Source organism: Plutella xylostella, chromosome 9 (genome assembly GCF_932276165.1).
Source record: "Plutella xylostella chromosome 9, ilPluXylo3.1, whole genome shotgun sequence".
NCBI lineage: Eukaryota > Metazoa > Arthropoda > Insecta > Lepidoptera > Plutellidae > Plutella > Plutella xylostella.
The window spans coordinates 9,145,745-9,167,514 of NC_063989.1; the positions used below are offsets into that span (position 1 = coordinate 9,145,745).

The following is a 21,770-nucleotide window of genomic DNA, read 5'->3' on the forward strand; positions in this document are numbered from 1 at the left end:
CGCTTCCGTTATTCATATTCTGTAAAAAAATACCTTTTCAACGACGTATCACTCATTTCTATTGGTGATGGTCCCAGCTTCCATATATTTGTGCCCATCATCATTTATGGTTTTTGAATTCCTAAAACTATTCGGAGGGTTTTCAGGGTGGAAATTTTTTATTTAGCATAACCCGAAATCATCACCACCAACATATAAAAAATAGCTACACCTTTAAGGTGATAAAAATAACCAAATTATAAATAATAAATTCCCATGGTTTCATTATGGCCAGTCATTTAGGTGATGGGCATGCCCACCTTGCCCATATGGGTGGATCCGCGCCTGATGTTTGCGATACTTAGGGCCTGTTCCACAATGTCTGGTTAGTGGCTACCTGTCGGATAAAATACATACTGTCACTGTCTAAAAAATAATGACAGAGAGTGACAGCATGTATTTTATCCGACAGGTAGCCACTAACCAGACATTGTGGAACAGGGGCTTATACTTATTTATATACTTCCGGCCAAGGAACATAAGTAGCTGCCATTGAAGCATAATGAGAAGCTTCCGACAAAAGTTCGAGTGGCACTCTCTTTTCCATCCATACAAGTAAATAAACTAATGGTTCCATCATCACCCTCACACATCTAATTCAGTAACTATGTTCCTCATGCTTATATACAGGGTGTCCCAAAAGTCAACGTCATCCCTTAAAGGGCTGATAGGTCAGCTCATGAGAGGCCAGAATATCACAATATGACCTTAGTAAAAACTCGATAATTTTCGAGATATTGACACTTTTATAAATTTGCTGAAAATCGACACCTTGGATCAGTTTTTTGCGTGCTGCATCCACAAAAATCCATATTGTTAGAATTAGTTTCGTGTTGCATCACCCTGTATAGCCCTGCTATTGATCGCAGTCAAAAAAAATATCGAGTAATGCTGTATGTTTAAAAAAAACACGGTTTTCAAAGTCATAAAAGGTAATCGTATTTTTTTATAAACAACTTTGACTCTACATACTGTAAAAAAAATATACCACGCAAACCTGGCACCTTATTTGAAAAGATTGCTCATTTAATGCAGTTTCCAAAATGGTATGAAACGTTGCTATTGTTTCAATTAACAAAAAAGTTATTGCTATTTTAGTACAAAACGACCTCGATGTAAAATTGTTTGAAGGAAATTTATCTGACTGAATTTATTAAGGGTAAGTCATGTTGGAATGATTAAAAGTAAAATAGGTGATGGGGTCAGCCGTGGCAACATAGATGACGCAAAAATAGCTAAGAAAAAACTTACCAAACTCTTATAAAACATACCTATTTTGCGTTTCTTACACCTTATTTAAAAAAACAAACATTTATTGACTTTTATTTTTATTTCTCAAAATTATAACACCACATTATTATATTAAGTACATAATCAGCAAAAAATAATACTCATTAATGGTCATAATCATAATTTTGAGAGTTTGGTTTTGTTTAACAATAACTTTAAAATAAATAACAAGTAATTAGAGGTAATGTTAATGACAAACTGATCTGTCCCTTTTTTCGATACTGTGGGTGTACAATGTACATGTGTAAGCGTTTCACTTCATTATATCTTATATTAGCACTACTCAGGAATGTACGTTACCATGCGCTACATTTATGGGGAATGTGGAGTTGCTATAGTCTTTTTTCGAGAAAGATACTCAAAATGCGTTTTTTTTATTTCTGTGACAACGTTGTCTCTTTTCCCACTCCCGGCCACACCACCTATTTTACTTTTACTCATTCCAACATGACTTACCCTTAATAAATTCAGTCAGATAAATTTCCTTCAAACAATTTTACATCGAGGTCGTTTTGTACTAAAATAGCAATAACTTTTTTGTTAATTGAAACAATAGCAACGTTTCATACCATTTTGGAAACTGCATTAAATGAGCAATCTTTTCAAATAAGGTGCCAGGTTTGCGTGGTATATTTTTTTTACAGTATGTAGAGTCAAAGTTGTTTATAAAAAAATACGATTACCTTTTATGACTTTGAAAACCGTGTTTTTTTTAAACATACAGCATTACTCGATATTTTTTTTGACTGCGATCAATAGCAGGGCTATACAGGGTGATGCAACACGAAACAAATTCTAACAATATCGATTTTTGTACCGGCGGCACGTACAAAACTGATCCAAGGTGTCGATTTTCAGCAAATTTATAAAAGTGTCAATATCTCGAAAATTATCGAGTTTTTACTAAGGTTGTATTGTGATATTCTGGCCTCTCATGAGCTGACCTATCAGCCTTTTAAGGGATGACGTTGACTTTTGGGACACCCTGTATATAAGCCCGACACTGCTACTGCTATTACATGCCAATCGGCCAAGATCTACCTTGAACCCAGGAACAAAACAGAGTTGAAGCAGAGCTGTAATCTACCACTTCCGTTTCCAATAGATCACAGAAACGGTCAAACTATAGTAGGTATCTCCTTTATCTATGGAACGACCATATTAATAGTTTCTTTGCCTATATCTACGAACACCCTACATTTAATGGAATGATATGTTGATAGTAGGTAGATACCTAGGTCACTTCTAACATGCTAATTGCTAATCTCAATAATATACATATGCTTTCATAATACAAACAACTTATAAGTTGCTTACAAACTTTATTCCATACCATTTATTTGAAATAATTTAAATTGCAGTAAGTACAATAATTAAAAATTACTCAATGTAGTGAGACATATCTACATCTTGGAGATTCTCAATGAATTTCAACTTTATGGTTACAGTATTAGGGGTGGTAATGTCAGCCACAAGTATTTCTGCCCCATTGAAAAGTCCTAATTCCTTCATCTTCTTCTTCAGGTTGTCTCTGGTCCTCTCTTCGATGCTCTTGATTGAAGACATGTAGAGCGTCTTGTTACGTCCATTGATAATAGTTGTTATACCTAAAAACACAATATAGGTATTAATGAGCTTTGACTACATACAGGGTGTCCCAAAAGTCAACGATATGCCTTGGAGGGCTGATAGACCAGCTCATGAGTAGCCAGAACATCATAATATGACCTCAGTAAAAATCGATAGTTTTCGAGAAATTGACACTTTTATAAATTTGCTGCATTTTTTTTGCATCCCCTAATATACCTACATGTATTACGGAGCCCTGCTATTTGTAGAGATCCCTAATATAAATGGTACAGCTGGCTCTACTTCATAGTGTCGTTTCTCGCAAATACCTAAAGTACCTATCAATGTTACATCATACGTCCAAATTAATTATGAAAAATACAAACCTGGACTCTTCATCATGAACTGCTGATCGTCCTTCAGCTGGTCCAGTATCGCTTGCAGCGTGGCCTGGGGCTCTACTTCCAATATCTTTGTCGAGTTGGAACACGCGATGCAGTCGGTACGTCGCTCTGCATTGAACGTGTAGGAGTAGACCCCCTCGGTCATGTTGAGGACCATGTAGTTGTTCATGTTTGCGCAACAGGAGGTGGCTACTTTGAATACCTGTGGTGAGAAGGATTGAATGTACTGTCAATAGGTAAATATAAATGGCTACCAACTTAAGGTATGAGTATAGAAATTTACTATAGAATAACGAGTACTAGTACTGTGACTAGTTCTACTGTACTTGTTATTCTATGACATTACCTACTAGGCTAACTAGCTCTGATAGAAATAAAATTATAACTCCTCCATTTGATTCAGCCTATTATACAGCATTTAATGCTACTGTTTATAATATAAGTTATCTAAGATTTACCAGTCCACAATCAAACATACTGATGCACAAACTAGGATGCTTGTGCCAACATTACATCCCATTATACCTCAGTAGCACAACACGCAGCAATAGACGCGTTGGTGCTAGCAACAGCTGGAATAATGTTCTTCAGAACTCCCTGGGTCAATCTGTAGTTGACTCCAGCAATGCCATGCTTCATGGCTCGTTCCTGAGCCTTCTCCAGCACCCAGGCTACATGCTGCGGGTCATCACCGTCCAGGCTTGTCTCCGGACCCCAAGGATTCTCTTTGCTCCACTGGATAACTTTGACGTATTCTATGCAGTGCTCTGGTAATCTAGAGAATGAAAGAAACATGCTTTGAAATGGATATGATGGCTTGAAACTTTAAAGTAGGGATAGTTTCTTATTTATCCTTACTATCCTTATCCTTACTATATCCTTACTAATATTATAAATGCGAAAGTAACTGTGTCTGTCTGTCTGTCTGTCTGTCTGTTACTTTTTCACGCCAAAACTACTGAACGGATTTGAATGAAATTTGGTATACATACGGTCTAGACACTGGGAAAGAACATAGGCTACTTTTTATTCCGGAATTCCCACGGGAAAAGTTGTTAAGGCGAAGCGAAGCGCGCGGGAACAGCTAGTAATATTATAAATGCGAAAGTAACTGTGTCTGTCTGTTACTCTTTCACGCCAAAACTACTGAACGGATTTGAATGAAATTTGGTATACATACGGTCTAGACCCTGGGAAAGAACATAGGCTACTTTTTATGCCGGAATTCCCAGGGAAATCTTTTTAAGGCGAAGCGAAGCGCACCGGGAACAGCTAGTGAGATATATTTATAAATAAGTCGAGATATTTATACTGTTCTCAAGATAACTATATATTTAGGGTAAGTATACAAGTTCTTCCTGCAGAAAAAAAGTTGAATGAAATCAGGTTTAGCTGATAATAGCTTCATGAGGCTAAGGACTATGTATTTATGTATTGATCCTTTGAGCCTTTACCGATGTCCATGCAATTTGTTATGAATTATTATTACAGAACACATATTGAGTTTACTAGAGTTTACGAGAGAGTTTACCTAGGTGTATTAGCAATGGTGCACAGTGGAAATGTCTTCTGTGGAGGGTACAAGTCCAGGGTGCACTCAATACAGGCACTCATGCCCGGTAGGATCACTCTGGCATTACCCTTGAAGCCTTCTGTGCCTCCATCAATGAGGGGAATCACACTGCTCTGGTCTAGACTACCTGCAAATTTATAACAGCTTACATTTCATTTTTTATTTCCTCTATTTGCATAGCACTGTTAGAAGCACTCTCAACGCAGTGACTTATAATAATGATAGTCAATCTGTTGCTCATGTCACTGACAAACTAAAAAGACTGATAGAAGAATCCACTTATGAAATTTTACAGCAATAAAGTCCATACCATCATCATTGTACTGCAGTAAAGACATCAGCATGCCATTAAGCCAGCGCCGGGCCACAATTGAGTCCAAGCCACAGACCACAATGTGGAACTGTCTGTAGAACCCTTCATCAAGGTCCTGGATGGGACAGTGATGGGCAATAGCCTCACAGCCTGGGATTCTGGAAGCAAATGAAAGGACACACTGGTTTAGTTGTTTACACCAAAGTATAGGTTAAGAGCTCTTTTATCTTCATTAATATGAATTTTCATGAACAATATCAAATATTTACCTTTTATTTACAAACTCTACAGCACACTTAGCTTTAGAGGACCCAATATCATTCTTCCGAAACAAAAACTGTCTATTTAAATTTGATAGCTCAATGGTATCCATATCTACTATGTGCATCTTCTTGAAGCCCATCAGAGCCAGATCTTTCAGAAGTTCGCAGCCCAGCCCGCCGGCACCAACTACCAAGATCTTGCACGAGTTCAAGATGAAGTCTAAGATTTCAGCTGAAGGCTCAAAGTCGGGGTGACTGAATGGTCCAGGCCTTTCCAACAGTTTTCGAATATAATGCCATCTTCGCTGCAGATGCTCCGGCTGCTGTTGTGCTTCTCCAGCGGCCATTCTATCGAAACATAAACGTAGGGAACGTAAGATGGACGTAAGTTATAAAATTTTATGCCGGTGAAGGTATGAAAAGCTTTCAGTGTTAGATTTACACGTAAAATATGCTTCTTTTGATACATACGTACCTATCTTCTTATTATTTATTGAGGTAAAATACAAAATCTAGTAATTTATTTATATTTCAAATATAAAAACAATTATTTTGGCGGAGGCTACGAATCGAGTTCGAAATCAAATCAAATACAAAATAGACAGATAGCAGATGGATGACACTGACAGATGCCAACAACCTTTTTACGTTCCATTTTTCAGTATTTTTTAACATTGCCTCGTCTTATAGATATATATTTTTATTTTTTTATTGAAAAAAGTATATCAAATCAGCAAATTTGAGACAGAAATCAGTAATATAAAGTGTTTTTTTTTACTAAATATCCAATTATGTAGCCTAATATAATAAGTGGTAACGGAACGATATAAAGTTATTGGCAACAGCCTTGGCGATATCCGGCCTGTTATTTTTTAGGGGTTAATAATTTTTAATAATGAAAATAAAATAATTACATAAATTTTTAAGTTTGCTCAATTATTGAAAAATAGGCATATTTTTTTACAAAATATACTTAAAAATATATCATTTCGGTTCTATTGTCGTTTTTCATACAAGGAATGTAAGTTACGTTCTAGTGTCAATCATTCATTTGTTGAAAATGGAGTCTTGATGAAGGCGCAATGTCGAAATTCTAGGATTTTCAAGTTCGCTGTTCTGGGAATATCCATGTAAGTGTACCTCATATAATGATTCATTCGTTTTCTCTAGCATTAATTAAACCTATTTAACTCGTTTGTTTGGCGGGTAAACCAGTTTATTTCATAAAAATTGAGGGAGAGACTAAGGCCAGCTATGTGGTAGTTATCTCATGCATGTAGCATGCTTGAACCAAAAAATATGTCTAGCGCTCTATTTAATAACTAGATTATCGATTTTACGGATACTGGTCAATCTATCCCTGTAAAATTGATAAAAGTTAAAGGTAAACATTGCCTCACGTAATATGTAACACAGATCATTGTCCTATCGTATGGTCAACGGTATGCACGAGAGAAACAAATGTGACTAAGATCGAACTTATTTTTTGGTTCCATGTACAGAAAGTACATGAATACGTAGGTACTGCTTAAGAAATTAAAGATTACAATATGCAGTTAGGTATTTTCTTACTTATTATTATGGTACACTTGTCATTGATATTATAATGCTAAATTGACAATTAACTTCGCCTTTTTCTAACCCCAAGGCACAAACATGGCTGGAAATAAAATAAACACGAAGTCTAAAGGAAGGGATGATAAAAGCAAAGGTAATAAATGTGGAAGTCAAAATAATGAAGAATCTGATGACCACCATGACTTTTCCATGTTGAGGAAACCCATCCTAACAAGCATTACTGGGTTTGCCCAGGCAAGGAAAATATTTGATCTTGGGACTATTGAGGTGGGTGTGCATAACTACAAATATTACGATTAATTTATGAACTTACTTTCACTGATTGGTTTTCTACATTGTGTTTTCATTTATTATGTTCTGAGAATTGAAATGCCCTACTATTATTATTGTTAATGTTTATTATTAATTTACTTTCAGCTTAAACAATTAATTACAAATGAGTGTGATCTGCTGTATGAGTGCAAAGTTTGTCGCAATATATTCAGAAGTTTGATCAATTTCATTTCACACAAGCGGGTGTACTGTAAAGAGCAGTTCAATACTTCACAACATGGTCATTTCCTAGCACATTCATCTATGGTGAGATTACTATCTAAATTTCTGCATGTTTACACCTCTGATATAATGCCAATAAATTATGAATTAATTCATGTTTCTTTTAGGTCAATGAGTTCTTGAAACTAAAACGTCTCGAAGAAGAGTACAATGAGTCTTTGAAAGCAAAAGTTGAATCAGAACAAGACCTAGAGGATGAGGGTCGTATACCACTGACAAAGGATCTGACAGCAGTTGTAGAAAACATCACAAAGACTCGCGGAGTGCGAGAGGGAGTGATTGATGAGGTCCAACAGGTCACCCTACGTAAGATATCGAGTAGTCCATATGCAGTCTTTCAAAGTGCTGGTGGCAATGAGGAGATAAGAGCTGATCACATGCGACAGCAGGTGAGCATTGTCTCTATTTACATGCATTTAGTGTTTTGATATTGGTTGACCTGGTTTCCCTAATTTTGGGTTAAGTATGTGATGTTTTACTTCTTTGGTCACCAAAAGGGGATATTTTTTGTCATATTATAATAATGTTGAAGTACATTTTAATCAATTACTTTCTTTTTACAGTAGAATATCAGTCACAATAACTTCATAAAAGAAAGCTACTCATGGTCAAATGTTTTTTTGAGATTGTTTGTTTATATATCGCAATATATTTTATTAATTACAACACAGGTTCTTCTAATACCTATAGACTATTTTTTTCTCATTAGATATGTCTCTATAAGCACTACCTACAACCTAGACTTTATTAATTTAAGGTGCAAGAGCTGGATCAGCTACTATCACAAGACAAGGCAGTGCTACAGAGCGATGGAAAGTTCAAGATAGAGAGCTCAAAACCTGATAACCAGCAGGAATCCGAGGGCGTGATCCAGATCAGTGATGATGAGGAGAATGACACTGAAGAAGGATCTCTGACTTGCAAAATATGTAAGTTGATTTTGTGTTTTTTATTTATGTATCAGGGATCTTAGATTTTTATTGATTGAGAGTACAGAGCTTTGCAGGTGATATTTAAACAGTTTCCTAAGAGTAAATGGGTTAACCTTGACAGGTGCAAGTGCCTGCACCTGGCTCTCTAGAACCTTTGTGCAATTGTGTTTTTTTGTTAAATTTTATATATTTAACTATCATGTGGGGGGATAGGCATTTGTTTAATACCTACCAACTGCTGCGCCATTAATTTGATGATTTTCTATTATTACATTTAGTTACTACTTTCTATTTTCATACGAGGACACAATGAGGAGACCCATGACAGGGCTCAGACAAAGCAGCAGTTTGCAGCCCCAGAAATCTGAAAGTTGTGATTTTTTTGGTGTCTATGTCTGGGTCTCAGGAGGTTAACTAGTTATACATATATGTACTTATATAAAACTAACACTCCCTCACATCCTTGAGGTCTATGTCCTGCACTGGTTTTACATACACTTTCGCACACCATGGGGTGCAAATGATCGGATTGTCCTATGATCCTATACAATCGCACGAATGATTCTTGCCATACTGCCTCACATAGTTTACGCGATCCCTTAGTATGGTTTATACAATAAGAATATTTTATCTAATAATGAAATAATTGTGCCAGCAAAATGGCTCTGACTCAGCATGTGCTGTATATGAAGAAATTTCTGCACTTCTGACTAGTGACTCTTGCGATCATTGATCCTATCCCATGCCATGTCTAAGTATCCCACATAATGTACGCGAACCCTAATTTACTGCTGATACTAAAGAATCATGTTCCCCAGGCAACCTGCGGTTCTCAACGCAGAAGACGATGAAGTTCCACATGAAGTACAAGCACCTGGCGAGCCGGCTGGTGTTCCCGTGCCCCGACTGTGTGGACATCTTCTCCACGTCCTGGAGCGTCTACCGGCATCTCTTCAAGGTGCACCGGTGAGTGTGTATCTCCACTGTATCTCCACACGCAGTAGGTACAAGCACGTGGCGAGCCTGTTTCCGTGCCCGGAGTTACGTTAGTATACAGGGTGTCATTCTAAGCAACTTTTGTACTAACAGTTTGGAAAAAGCAATTTCTTCGGATTGATTCCTCCATTTCCTATGCATCCCTGAGGTCCCATATGGCGCATAGGGCAACAAATAACAACACAACGCATATCTTCACAGAAACATATCTGCCTAACCTACAATAAGTTCATTTATGACTGCTTCTATAAATCGTTAGTTATGTAAGTATGACACGAAGATAGTTTGCTCTAAATACCAAATGCATCGTCCATGTAGTTAATCGTATTATTATTATTGAGGTAATTAGGTAGGTATGTATCTCCACAGATAATATAGGTTTCTCCTATATATCTATTAATTCAGCTACGAGACATAAAATTATAGTAACTTATGAGTGGGTGTATTCTTGAGTACGCAACTTTTTTATCAGTGCTTATTTCATAGTAGCAAGCAGAGTGTACCAGCTATAGGTATATGATTTAAGCATTAGTATTTTGTTATCTAACAAATGCCTACCTACCTAATGACTGGATACATTTTAACTGAATAATTATACCTTCCTAAACAGACTGAGTAGAGATGTAAGAGTGTACTATTAAATACCTACCTGATGTGGTACTATAAGTAATCTAATAAAATGACTAGGCTCAATTAATTTACCCTTCATGGTCGAAACTATTCCAACGACACTCCTACTAAATGACACAAAACATCAATTTATTAAATTAAATATCAATATCCTTTTCCAGAAAATCCGCCGCCCAAATTCGCCGGTTGCGAGAGTCCATACAAGCGAAGGCGTTCAAAATGAACAACCCGCCGCCGTCCTACGAGCGAAGGAAGAATAATATGAAACCAGCCACCGAGGTCAAAAAGATATCTGAAGAGGAGCGATTAGATCAGGAGAATCAGGTAAATAAAAAAAAATGTTAAAACTGTCTCTTCCATCCACCTTTGGTAAAACTGCTATTTTATTTATAAGTTGTCATTTAGTTATATTCCCTTTCATGGTGCAAAATAAAGCGTACTTATTATATTCCATTCTAAATTATCTAAACTTATCTGCATACAGTCTATGTTCATTCAAATAGGTATGAAAATCATATTGTAGTAGTTGGTCGTCCACCTCTTTCATCATCCTTCTATTTTACTGTTGGACAAAGGCCTCTCCCACGGAGCACTATAATACTCTGCCAGCCTTCCTCATCCAGTCCTAGTCCTAGTGGCAACTGACGCCATCTCAGTAACTATTCAAAAATAACCGAAATTCTGAAATAAACAATTATTATTATTATTTAGACGACCGAATGGCGTAGTGGTTAGTGACCCTGACTACTGAACCGATGGTCCCGGGTTCGATTCCCGGCTGGGGCAGATATTTGTTTAAACGCAGATATGAGAACAAATATGGTCTTGGATGTGCCCGTAAAATGGCAATAGGCCCGCCCCCTATTACATTGGGACTAACATAACACTCTGGCGAAAAGTGGGTGCAGCAATGCACCTCTGCCTACCCCGCAAGGGAGTACATGAGTACAAGGCGTGAGTGCGTGTTTTTTATTATTATTATTTAATCCGCTATTGCGCCAATATTATAAATAAGCATTTTCTACCAGCCAACCCACAGGTAGTAGAGGAGAAACTATGTAGGTATAAAATATATGATTCCCTCCCCCAGGCATGGATGGACAACATGGAGAGCGACGGCTCAATGCCGCGCTGCGGCGGCTGCGGCCGCTCCTTCGAACGCCGCGCCGCGCTCGCGTCCCACACACACACGTGTCAGCCGAGACACCGGGCACTAAGGCGAGCCACCGACAGAGACCCACGGAGGATCGAGATACAGATCCGCAAGGACTATAATAAAGGCCCTAGTGGGGTCACCGTGAAGAGTAACGACGGGAATGGTGAGTTGTTTTTGAGTTGGATTAAGAAATTATATGAAAATGGCGGACGTAGGTAAGGCAATATGTTAGTGAGCTCGCGTCCCACACACACACATGCCAGCCGAGACACCGGGCTCTGAGGCGAGCCACTGATAGAGACCCACGGAGGATCGAGATACAGATCCGCAAGGACTATAATAAGGGGCCTAGTGGGGTCGCTGTGAAGAGCAGTGACGGGAATGGTGAGTTATTGTGTTTGGGTGTAGTTGGTATATTGGGATAAAGAGCCACCGACAGAGACCCACGGAGGATCGAGATACAGATCCGCAAGGACTATAATAAGGGACCTAGTGGGGTGGCGGTGAAGAGTAACGACGGGAATGGTGAGTTGATTTTGAGTTGGATTAAGAAATGATATGAAAATGGCGGAAATAGAGGAGCAATATGTAGCAGGCGTTAGTGCGCTCGCGTCCCACACACACACGTGCCAGCCGAGACACCGGGCTCTAAGGCGAGCCACGGATAGAGACCCACGGAGGATCGAGATACAGATCCGCAAGGACTATAATAAGGGACCTAGTGGGGTCACGGTGAAGAGTAACGACGGGAATGGTGAGTAATTGTCTTTAATAATAGTATAGTGTGATTAAGAAATGATGACATAGACAAAGCAATACACACACACACACGTGTCAGACGAGACACCGGGCTTTAAGGCGGGCCACGGATAGAGACCCACGGAGGATCGAGATACATATCCGCAAGGACTATAATAATTAAGGGACCTAGTGGGGTCACGGTAAAGAGTGGTGATGGGAATGGTGAGTTAATAGTAACTAAGTATAATGGGATTAAAAAATGCTATGAAAATGGCGGAAATAGAGGAGCAATATATAGCAGGCGTTAGTGGGCTTGCGTCCCACACACACACGTGCCAGCCGAGACACCGGGCTCTAAGACGAGCCACCGACAGAGACCCACGGAGGATCAGGAGGAGAATTGAATTGGGTTTGGGGAATGTTGGTATAACGGGCGGTCATAGCATATACAGAATATGCTATGAGCTATGCGGACATATAGAAAGCAATATGTAGCAGGCGTTAGTGGGAGTAGGAAGCATGTCTGTCCGCCATATTTTTTTCATTTTATTTTTATTTCTTTTTTGCGTCTGTTGTAGCAATACGTATAAAGAAGATAGAAGCTGTTCTGTTTTTTAATAATAGTTTTTTTTGTTGTTTCAGCAAATAAAGCTCCTCAAGATGAAATTAAGAAATCTGTATTTAAAATACAGAAGGAACCAGAAAAGAAAGTTGTTTTGGAGGAAGCGACCATGTTCGTTGACGACGAGGAAGCTACGCCTCCTGAAGATAACAAAGACAACGATGAAAATTCTACAGAACCTCCGGAGAAACCGGCTGATGAGCCTGCAAAAGAAAAGCCAACGATCAAGGTTGAAAATGAGGAGGAGAAAGATGATCTACCAATTGACCCACCAATCCCCAAACAAGCGTTCTCCGAACAATCAGAAAAACTAGTCAGCAACTTGGTAGCCTTCAAACAGAAGTTGCAGCAGAATAAATCTGACGTTGATATCCCGAACCTACACTGCAATATTTGCAACTGGAATGCAAAAAATATTTACGAACTCTATGACCACTTAGCCCAACATTACAAATGGGTCCGCTACACATGCAAACTGTGCAATTTCAAGAATTACGAGTTCGAAAAACTATCGGAACACGTCAAGACAGTTCACAAGTTGCGTGGCGATAATGAATTCTACTGCAGTACTATTAAAGCTTTGGATGGCGCTGAGGCTTTGGAACACTATAATGCGAATAACAGTGAAGAAGCGATGGATGAAACTGAAAGCAGTCCTAATTCGCGACGGCCTAGTCGGTGTTCAAGCGATTCTAGTCGATTTTCTGACGACAGTTCAAACAGCAGTGCGCGCTTTGAGACCGCGACAAGGAAAAGGAAGATGAATACGGCTAAGACTAGTGGTAAAAAGAAGAAAAGACAGACTGACAATGATAAAGGTAAGCAAATGAACTATAATTTGTTGTTAATCATTGTGATGAACTGGTGATAAAATTATTTTATTGTGGACCTAAAATGAATAATCTAAAAATGTAAAAAACCTAATCATGATTTTTCTTGCAGATGAAAAGGATGCAGTGAAGACTGACGGAGTAACTATTGACAAAGTCATCCACCATGTAATCTTTGGCGACGCTGATACCAACGCCCAAGTGAAATCGTTTGAGGAGAACTCATCAGATTTAGATGATACTGAAGACAAAATTGTAAAGAGAATGTCAACACCTGCAATAGCAACTCGGAGACCAGTGCGTAAAAAGACTATACGCAAAAATGAAGATTTCGAATATGACTTGTCAAATCTTCTCAAAATGGAAGCTCAGGGCTACAGAGAATCTCAAAATGTTGTGACCACTAAAACAACACAAACTAAAAAGAAACCAGCAAGTGAAAATCAAACCAACCAACCAAGCCTGAATGACACCATAAGCAATGATTTCATTGGAGCTTTACTAGCCATGTCTAAGAAATCTGTAGATTTATCAGCAGCTCTGATTAAACCTTATGATATGTCTGTTTTTAAAGCTGTAAAGGAACCCATCAGAGCATCTTATCCATTTGTGAAACCAATGTTACCCAAATTGCAAGGTAGGCCTGATAAAGTTTCACCGAAGAAAGATCTGACTGATGAAAAAGATATAAATAAAACAGCGACAAAATCCACCAATATCAACAGTATTAATGAAACTACTGATCCGCCTTTCACTAATAATGAAATAAAAGCGAATGTTAAAGAAATGACGCCTGAAGTAAAACCTACCGCAGGTAATATCATTCCAATCAAACTGCGACGACAAAGTATGGAGGTTATAAAGAATCCGATAATAAACAAAAATATATCAGAACTATCTAAGGCGGGGATGAAGACTAAAATATTAGTAATCAAACCGATAAACAGGAATAAGGACGGATCTCCCTCAGTTGGAAAACCTATTAAGTTCCAAACGATTAAGTTGAAAGATCCTAAAAGGGCATCTAAAGACTCAAATTCTGATCAAGTAGTTGTTGTGAAAATGCCTAAAGTTGACCGTGCCGCAGTGGCGACTAATTCTAACAAAGAACTGCGAGTAACTGAAAATAATACGACCATTACCCCTATAGATTCAGCCACTGCTAAGAGTCCGGATATCAAAAGTGATGATAATGAAGCAAAAAAATCTCTATCTAATGATGATGATGTTACAAGTGTAAGTCCAAAAGACGACAATATTCAAACAAATAATGAGGAATGTGAAATTGTTAATCATGATAGTAGGACAGGGACAGAATAAATTTGCCATTTAGTTATAAGTAGGATAGGCAACCAATTTATGTTCAAATGTACTTCTCGCATAGTGCGAATACTTGGAATACTTTGTGTTAGTGTAAATAATTATGAGTTTACAGTAGGTAAATTAGATTATGATTTACTCCTTACCCCTAATTGAATTTATAAAACGTGTAAGGAAGTGCCTAGTTTATACATTTCCAGTCTTTACGTAAGAGTATTGCAATATGTTTTAGTTCTAGGAAAAAATAAATTGTTTTTAATTTGGGACTACCTACCAATTTGTATTATGTACCTAGAATACCTAGATAGATAAACTACGAAATAAAAGCTTACAGCTTATAATGAAATGATGACTGTGTCAGTTTTGTTTAAATAGAGAATCCTCTAGGCTATTCTTATGCAGTGCTCTAGGCTGATTACTTCAACCAGAGTCATTAACTGGGCTGCAAAAATAGGTAAGTATCGCACTTAAAACTTGCAATAATCAAAACCGTTTCATCGTTTATTTGGATTTCATGGTATTCATTGATTTTACGATTTCATAAACAAAAGTTGTTCAGAATGATGAGTTTCCATGCTGGTTTACAACACCACTTTTGCAACAATTAGTATATTCTGAGATAATCAAGAATAGGAATATTTTACATGTAGGACTTATTTTGCAGCCCAGTCTTTGGACGCATTCTTATCATTGGGTTATGTAATATTTTATGTAACATATCTATTCTGTTTCTCCTTTGAAATAACCTCGCTAGTTTACACACTATAATTTAGTTATGCTAGCATTCTTCTCCATACCAAATAGTTCTTACCGAAAATGAGGAATGTTTATGTTTACGATTATCAAAAATACGAATTATTAAATAAAACACCAAGCGAGTAATTATAACTATGTTTTAATATGAAACATCATGATCGCACCGATTGCAGCTTTCTCACAGACTATAGATTTGATTACACTTCCCTTTACAACTTATTCGTTTACGACTTGGCGAGGGTGTCGGCCTTGGCGACGACCTCCTCGATGGGCCCCACCATGTAGAAGGCCACCTCGGGCAGGTGGTCGTACTCGCCCTGCAGGATCTTGGTGAAGCCCTTGATGGTCTCCTCGAGCGGCACCAGCTTGCCCGCGTGCCCGGTGAACACCTCCGCCACCTGGGAAGCAAGGATTTATTGCAGTCATATTATAAGACTCAGGGTTTTTTTGGCTGAGGTGAAGATTGCTCTGATGCTATGAAAGGCAAACAAAGAGGAAAATATGCTCCTTAGTTTATTATAGGCGTACGATTTTCGATTATTCACACATCTAGAATCTAGATGATAGGTACATAGAGATACTGGGAAAGGCATGATTCAAACTACGCCACCACACCAATGGCTTTGATGGTGTTGAGGAAGAGATATCGTAAACTATATTACCTGGAAAGGCTGTGACAGGAAACGCTGGATCTTGCGCGCGCGAGCGACGGTCAGCTTGTCGTCCTCAGACAACTCATCCATACCCAGGATGGCGATGATGTCCTGCGAACAAACACGAGTTGAGGTAAGTATTACAATAATAAACAATAAACATTATCAAACAAGAAATTTGAGGCGCCAGCTCACCTGCAGAGACTTGTAGTCCTGGAGGATCTTCTGCACGTCACGAGCGATGTTGTAGTGCTCGGGCCCGATGATGTTGGGGTCCATGATACGCGAGGTGGAGTCCAGGGGGTCCACGGCCGGGTAGATGCCGAGCTCGGCGATGGCTCGGGACAGCACGGTGGTGGCGTCCAAGTGAGCGAAGGTAGTGGCCGGGGCAGGGTCAGTCAAGTCGTCCGCGGGCACGTAGATGGCCTGCACGGAGGTGATGGAGCCCTTCTTGGTGGTGGTGATCCTCTCCTGCATGGTACCCATGTCGGTGGCCAGCGTGGGCTGGTACCCCACGGCCGAGGGGATGCGCCCCAGCAGCGCAGACACCTCGGACCCGGCCTGCGTGAAGCGGAAGATGTTGTCGATGAAGAGCAGCACGTTCTGCCCCTCCTGGTCGCGGAAGTACTCGGCCACCGTGAGGCCGGTGAGCGCCACTCGGGCGCGCGCGCCGGGCGGCTCGTTCATCTGGCCGTACACCAGCGCCACCTTGGACGTCTTGTCCGTGAGCGAGATGACTCCGGACTCGATCATCTCGTGGTACAGGTCGTTGCCCTCGCGCGTGCGCTCGCCCACTCCCGCGAACACTGAGTACCCTCCGTGCGCCTTGGCCACGTTGTTGATGAGCTCCATGATGAGCACGGTCTTGCCCACGCCGGCGCCGCCGAACAGGCCGATCTTGCCTCCCTTGACGTAGGGCGCCAGCAGGTCCACCACCTTGATGCCGGTCACGAGGATCTCCTGCTCCACGGACATGTCCACGAACTCGGGCGCCTCCGCGTGGATGGCGGCCCTCTTGTCGGTGGGGATGGGGCCGCGCTCGTCGATGGGCTCGCCGATCACGTTCATGATGCGGCCCAGAGTCTCCGCGCCCACGGGGATGCGGATGGGCGAGCCGCAGTCCACCACGGGCTGGCCGCGCACCAGCCCCTCGGTCCCGTCCATGGCGATGGTGCGCACCGTGTTCTCTCCCAGGTGCTGCGCCACCTCCAGCACCAGCCGCGGCTGCCGGTTCTGCACTTCCAGCGCGTTGAGGATGGACGGCAGCTGCTCCTCGAACTGCACGTCCACCACGGCTCCGATCACGGCCACCACCTTACCTTCGGCCTTGGTTGCGGCGGCTTTGGCAGCATAATCCCTCCTGTTACCAGCTGATACTGACACAATTTTGGTGGCTTTTTCGGCGACCGACTTGGCAGCAACAAGGCCGCTTCCGACCCTACTTACAGCCCCTAACATCTCGGATTATCCTTTGCACTTGGTTAGAATAATCAGCCGAAATTATGTAACGTGAACACGACCGACACAGCGGGCAAGACGGTCATAGACAAATAACTTTTGGTTTTTTTATTGATTATTTCCGGACACAGAGTAGTTTATAAAATCTCACAGATTAAATCAGAGTAAAGCTGCGTACAGACCGGCCCCACGAACGCCCAACGAAGGATATTTATCGTTCGCTAGCGTTGGTTTCCGCACGCTCGTTGGAGTTCGTTAATGCGTCCAAATACATTTATTGCTCGAACGAATGTTCGTTGGCACTTGATTCCGGTTCTTTTCTCTTTCATTCGCTATTTAACTATGAACAACGACGACATCATTATAATGGGTATATAGATGGCGCTAGTAAAACTTCATACTCAACAGCACTGCATTTTTTAGCCGGCATGGATTCCAGTCCTTTTAGCCAATGGATGTGAATTCAACCATATGCAATAACTAGCTGTTATATTATGCATAATATGAAGTGTTTACTAGTTTTAGCATGAGTTTAAGACAGTCTTGTACCATTTATGACATCCTCTGTCCCCTCAGAAGAGTGCAGCTCATAAAAAACGACAGGCCGGATGCCATCTATTGGTCGGTTTTGGAACTTTTAAACGTCAAAAGAAAATCTTACAGACCAGCCCAACGAACGGCCAACGGACGCCCAACGATGGATATTTATCATACGTAATACAGGGCAGATTGCAGCAACGAAGGTACGATACCCGTTCGTTGGCGTTCGTTTGGCCGGTCTGTACGCAGCTTAACGCGATTTGTATGGCGTTTGTTTCCGAAATGCAGCGTGTGCACTGTACTGTACCGCTTCTTCTTCCTGCTATACTTATCTTTGTATTTTTTTCAACATTGAAAATCTTCCTATCCCTACTGACCTTTCTACTGCCTTGTTGTGACGTCTTAGATTTATTTATATTCGTGTCTAATGACAGTTCATAGACTATAGCTATCAGTGCTGTCACTGTCACCCTGGCATTTATTCTTTCTTGGTCAAAAAATCAAAATACGGACGAAAAACACTTAGTTTATTTTATTTTGTTCTAATTTTTAATAAAATAAAAATACATTAAAATAATCATGTTCCGAAGCAATATGTTAACTCGTGTATGTTGAACTTGTATAATTATGAATATGTATTTATTCATTCAATTAATAAAAAAAACTCCATTGCTACAAATGTTACACAAGTTGAGCCAATACTATTATTTTAGTCTAAAATCTATTTATTGTTTTATAGATGCTGTGGCGTAATCGACAAACAGTAAAAGTGTTAAATGCCACACGATCCAGTCCGATTCTTTGTTCCCACGCGGTAGTAAATATCCGAGAGCAAGGTACAGGCACAGTTGCTATTGAAGACAGCTATGTGAAGAAGTTCATGAAAGCCGTGGGCTTGATGGATCAGTCTAGGACTGTAAGTATCTGTACAATAACTTTAAAGGCTACTTTAGGTACTCATGTCTTAAAAAGTATGGCACAGATTATAGTAGTCTCCTTGATACCTATATTTTTTTCTAATTCCACATTCCCTTTAGTTATATTCCTCTATTTTCATGCTTTCAGCGCCTGAAGCTATCGGGCTACTTCCTCTACGAGTCTGTCCCAGCTCAAGTGAACTACGTGGAGTGGTTCAGCAAGTGTGAGATCGAGGACACCTTCTCCTCCTGGTTCTATATTACCGAGCTACATGTGTGGCTTCTCATGGTCAGATGCATGGCCGAGGATGCCACTAATGCAGCTCAGAAGGAGAGATATGTGAAAGGAGACGGATGGTTCATCAGGAACTGCATTGTGGAGGCTCTGTGGGCTGATGTGTCTAACAGGATCAAGTTACTGGATGTGAGTAGCTTGGCACATCTTTTAAGCATACCGATAAGTAATAAATTTAACTGCTGCTGGAAATAGGCCCAATTTTTTTGCTTTCAGCCTTTCAAGTCTAAGGCAAACAACAACCATCTATCTATGAAAAGTAACCTAGGTGATCATAATATGTTACAGTTAGAAGAGTAGTTATTTCTGGTTTGTTGTTGTCCCATGAAACTCTAATGTTAAAGATGGTCTTCACCAGCGTCAACTGCACCATCCTACACAACTTGCCTTGCTTCTGTTCATCTCAGCCTTTGTACACTCTCCATTTACTTTATTTCTGGTTAACAGGGTGCAAATCCATCAATAGCCAGGAAGCAAGTGTCAGAGTTGTCGGAGCAGTTCCAAGCGGCCCTGGTGGGGTACGACGAGGGTCTGGACGACGACCGGATCCTCGCCGCTGCCATATGGAGGAGGTTCTATGGAATGTCACCCAATGTCGCCCCGGAGAATGTTGAGAAAATTGTGCAGTTTGTCCGGCATCAGGTTTGTGAAAAAATATAAGATACTAGCTGTTCCCGCGAGCTTCGCTTCGCCTTAAAAAGTTTTCCTGCGAGAATTCCGGGATAAAAAGTAGCCTATGTTCTTTATCAGGGTCTAGACCATATGTATACCAAATTTCATTCAAATCCGTTCAGTAGTTTTGGCGTAAAAGAGTAACAGACAGACACAGTTACTTTCGCATTTATAATATTAGTTAAATTTTTTCAAATTCAAATTCAAATGGTTTAATCGTAAAATTTTACAATTATTTGTCGATAGTCATCTACCACCATTTCACAAAGGCCCCGTCATTGAGAAGGAAAGAAATGGCGAAAGAAACTCCTCGAGCATCTTTTCAACTTTTTCCTTATATATCTATTACAATTTTTACTTATATCTAGTACCTACAATTTTACTTAAGTACCTATATCCATTTCATTTTTTCCATAGCCTTAGCTGAGGTGGACAAGACCACGCGTTTTTGTCGTTTAAATAATCATTTATACTATAGTAAGCTTTACTACATAATGTAGCTTTAACATAATTCTTAAATTTTTGCTCAGTAAGGTTTATTGCTTCATTTGATAATTTATTATAAAAACGTATACAGTTCCCCATGAATGATGTGTTTGTTTTCGAAAGTCTGAGTGTGGGGAAAAGCAACTTATTTTTGTTTCTGGTCTCAATACCGTGAGTGGCTCCTACTTTACTAAATGAATTTAAGTTTTTACGAACATACATAATATTTTCATAGATATATTGGCATGGAACAGTTAGTATACCTATTTCCTTAAACGTATCTCTTAATGAAATTCTAGACCCTAATACATATACATATATGGCTCGAATTGCTCGTTTTTGCAGAACAAAGATTTAATTAATGTCAGCCGCTCGTCCCCACAATAGAATTCCGTAAGACATAACACTATGAAAATTACTAAAATACACAAGCCTGGCTGTATCTACATCTGTTAACTGTCTAATGGTTCTAACCGCATAAGCTGCAGAACTCAATCTACCGGCTATCCTCTCAATATGGGGTCCCCATTGCAACTTTGAGTCAATTGTAATACCCAGGAATACCGTTTCATTTACTAACTCTAGCTTATCGTTATTCAATGTCAAATATGTCTCTACTTGTCTTACATTAGGCAAAGTGAATTTAATACATTTTGTTTTCTTGGAGATAAGAGCTAAATTATTTACAGTGAACCTATTAGTAACTATGGAAAGAGTACTGTTTGCATTGTCAAAATTGACTTCTTGTCGCTTCAACTTAAATATAAGTGAAGTATCATCAGCAAACAGTACTATCTCACATAATTTATCTACCAAAAACGGTAAATCGTTAACATATACAAGAAACAAGAATGGTCCTAAAATCGAGCCTTGGGGAACACCCATACTGACAGGACAGCCAGCCGAACGCACTCCATTTATGTCAACTAGGATTATTTACTAACCTATTGGATTAGTGTATGAGAACATAATTATTATGTATATCACCAACAGTGATTTTGATTCCAACTAATTTAATCATTTAAATTTGAGAAAACTCTACAGTATAAATATAAATTTATGATTATTTTCAGATGGCAAACCTGGACAAGTTATCGAGTGAGCAGCTGAAGAAGAGTCCTAAAATCGATTGGTTAAGTATAGTAAACTAGTTATATTCTTTTAGTGTAGTGTGATAGAAAT

The 21,770-nt window shown here is 39.7% G+C and overlaps 4 protein-coding genes across 6 annotated transcripts; 2 read left to right on the forward strand and 2 right to left on the reverse strand.

Annotated features, from left to right (window-relative positions):
- Window positions 1–2,640: 2,640 nt before the first annotated feature.
- LOC105385156 (NEDD8-activating enzyme E1 catalytic subunit) lies at window positions 2,641–6,081 on the reverse strand. The gene is made up of 7 exons (XM_038106784.2): window positions 5,927–6,081; window positions 5,458–5,799; window positions 5,186–5,346; window positions 4,834–5,002; window positions 3,828–4,077; window positions 3,285–3,504; window positions 2,641–2,936 (listed from the first exon to the last, which is right to left on the reverse strand). Exons 2-7 carry the CDS (start codon window positions 5,796–5,798, stop codon window positions 2,710–2,712), a joined length of 1,368 nt encoding a protein of 455 aa, XP_037962712.2. The 5' UTR covers window position 5,799; window positions 5,927–6,081; the 3' UTR covers window positions 2,641–2,709.
- A 235-nt stretch (window positions 6,082–6,316) lies between these two features.
- On the forward strand, window positions 6,317–15,140 carry LOC105384866. 3 transcript variants are annotated; one of them, XM_048622952.1, is made up of 10 exons: window positions 6,317–6,581; window positions 7,100–7,296; window positions 7,447–7,608; window positions 7,692–7,973; window positions 8,342–8,513; window positions 9,335–9,482; window positions 10,304–10,466; window positions 11,233–11,461; window positions 12,682–13,479; window positions 13,604–15,140. In XM_048622952.1, exons 2-10 carry the CDS (start codon window positions 7,108–7,110, stop codon window positions 14,809–14,811), a joined length of 3,351 nt encoding a protein of 1,116 aa, XP_048478909.1. In that variant the 5' UTR covers window positions 6,317–6,581; window positions 7,100–7,107; the 3' UTR covers window positions 14,812–15,140. The 3 variants fall into 3 exon arrangements, with proteins under 3 accessions (XP_048478909.1, XP_048478908.1, XP_048478910.1); XM_048622951.1 differs by lacking the exon at window positions 6,317–6,581 and adding an exon at window positions 6,672–7,011; XM_048622953.1 differs by lacking the exon at window positions 6,317–6,581 and adding an exon at window positions 6,672–7,006.
- Window positions 15,141–15,690: 550 nt separating this feature from the next.
- On the reverse strand, window positions 15,691–17,772 carry LOC105384776 (ATP synthase subunit beta, mitochondrial). Its single transcript, XM_011555088.3, has 3 exons — window positions 16,416–17,772; window positions 16,230–16,331; window positions 15,691–15,965 (listed from the first exon to the last, which is right to left on the reverse strand). Exons 1-3 carry the CDS (start codon window positions 17,676–17,678, stop codon window positions 15,792–15,794), a joined length of 1,539 nt encoding a protein of 512 aa, XP_011553390.2. The 5' UTR covers window positions 17,679–17,772; the 3' UTR covers window positions 15,691–15,791.
- Window positions 17,773–18,669: 897 nt separating this feature from the next.
- On the forward strand, window positions 18,670–21,765 carry LOC105384573 (ubiquinol-cytochrome-c reductase complex assembly factor 1). Its single transcript, XM_048623179.1, has 5 exons — window positions 18,670–18,824; window positions 18,958–19,134; window positions 19,284–19,559; window positions 19,878–20,072; window positions 21,662–21,765. Exons 1-5 carry the CDS (start codon window positions 18,798–18,800, stop codon window positions 21,737–21,739), a joined length of 753 nt encoding a protein of 250 aa, XP_048479136.1. The 5' UTR covers window positions 18,670–18,797; the 3' UTR covers window positions 21,740–21,765.
- Window positions 21,766–21,770: the final 5 nt, after the last annotated feature.

Excerpts from the sequence above, each read along its gene's own strand:
- LOC105384573 (XM_048623179.1), top strand. The coding sequence starts at position 18,798 with ATGTTCCGAAGCAATATGTTAACTCGT. Across the intron at positions 18,825-18,957 it reads GAAGCAATATGTTAACTCGT|ATGCTGTGGCGTAATCGACA; the intron begins GTATGTTGAACT and ends ATTGTTTTATAG. Across the intron at positions 20,073-21,661 it reads TGCAGTTTGTCCGGCATCAG|ATGGCAAACCTGGACAAGTT; the intron begins GTTTGTGAAAAA and ends GATTATTTTCAG.
- LOC105384866 (XM_048622951.1), top strand. Across the intron at positions 7,609-7,691 it reads TCCTAGCACATTCATCTATG|GTCAATGAGTTCTTGAAACT; the intron begins GTGAGATTACTA and ends TGTTTCTTTTAG. Across the intron at positions 9,483-10,303 it reads CATCTCTTCAAGGTGCACCG|AAAATCCGCCGCCCAAATTC; the intron begins GTGAGTGTGTAT and ends ATCCTTTTCCAG.
- LOC105385156 (XM_038106784.2), bottom strand. The coding sequence starts at position 5,798 with ATGGCCGCTGGAGAAGCACAACAGCAGCCGGAGCATCTGCAGCGAAGA. Across the intron at positions 5,003-5,185 it reads ACTGCAGTACAATGATGATG|GTAGTCTAGACCAGAGCAGT; the intron begins GTATGGACTTTA and ends ATAAATTTGCAG. Across the intron at positions 4,078-4,833 it reads ACCATTGCTAATACACCTAG|ATTACCAGAGCACTGCATAG; the intron begins GTAAACTCTCTC and ends TTCATTCTCTAG.
- LOC105384776 (XM_011555088.3), bottom strand. The coding sequence starts at position 17,678 with ATGTTAGGGGCTGTAAGTAGGGTCGGAAGCGGCCTTGTTGCTGCCAAG. Across the intron at positions 16,332-16,415 it reads AGGACTACAAGTCTCTGCAG|GACATCATCGCCATCCTGGG; the intron begins GTGAGCTGGCGC and ends GTTTGTTCGCAG. Across the intron at positions 15,966-16,229 it reads TCCTGTCACAGCCTTTCCAG|GTGGCGGAGGTGTTCACCGG; the intron begins GTAATATAGTTT and ends CTTGCTTCCCAG.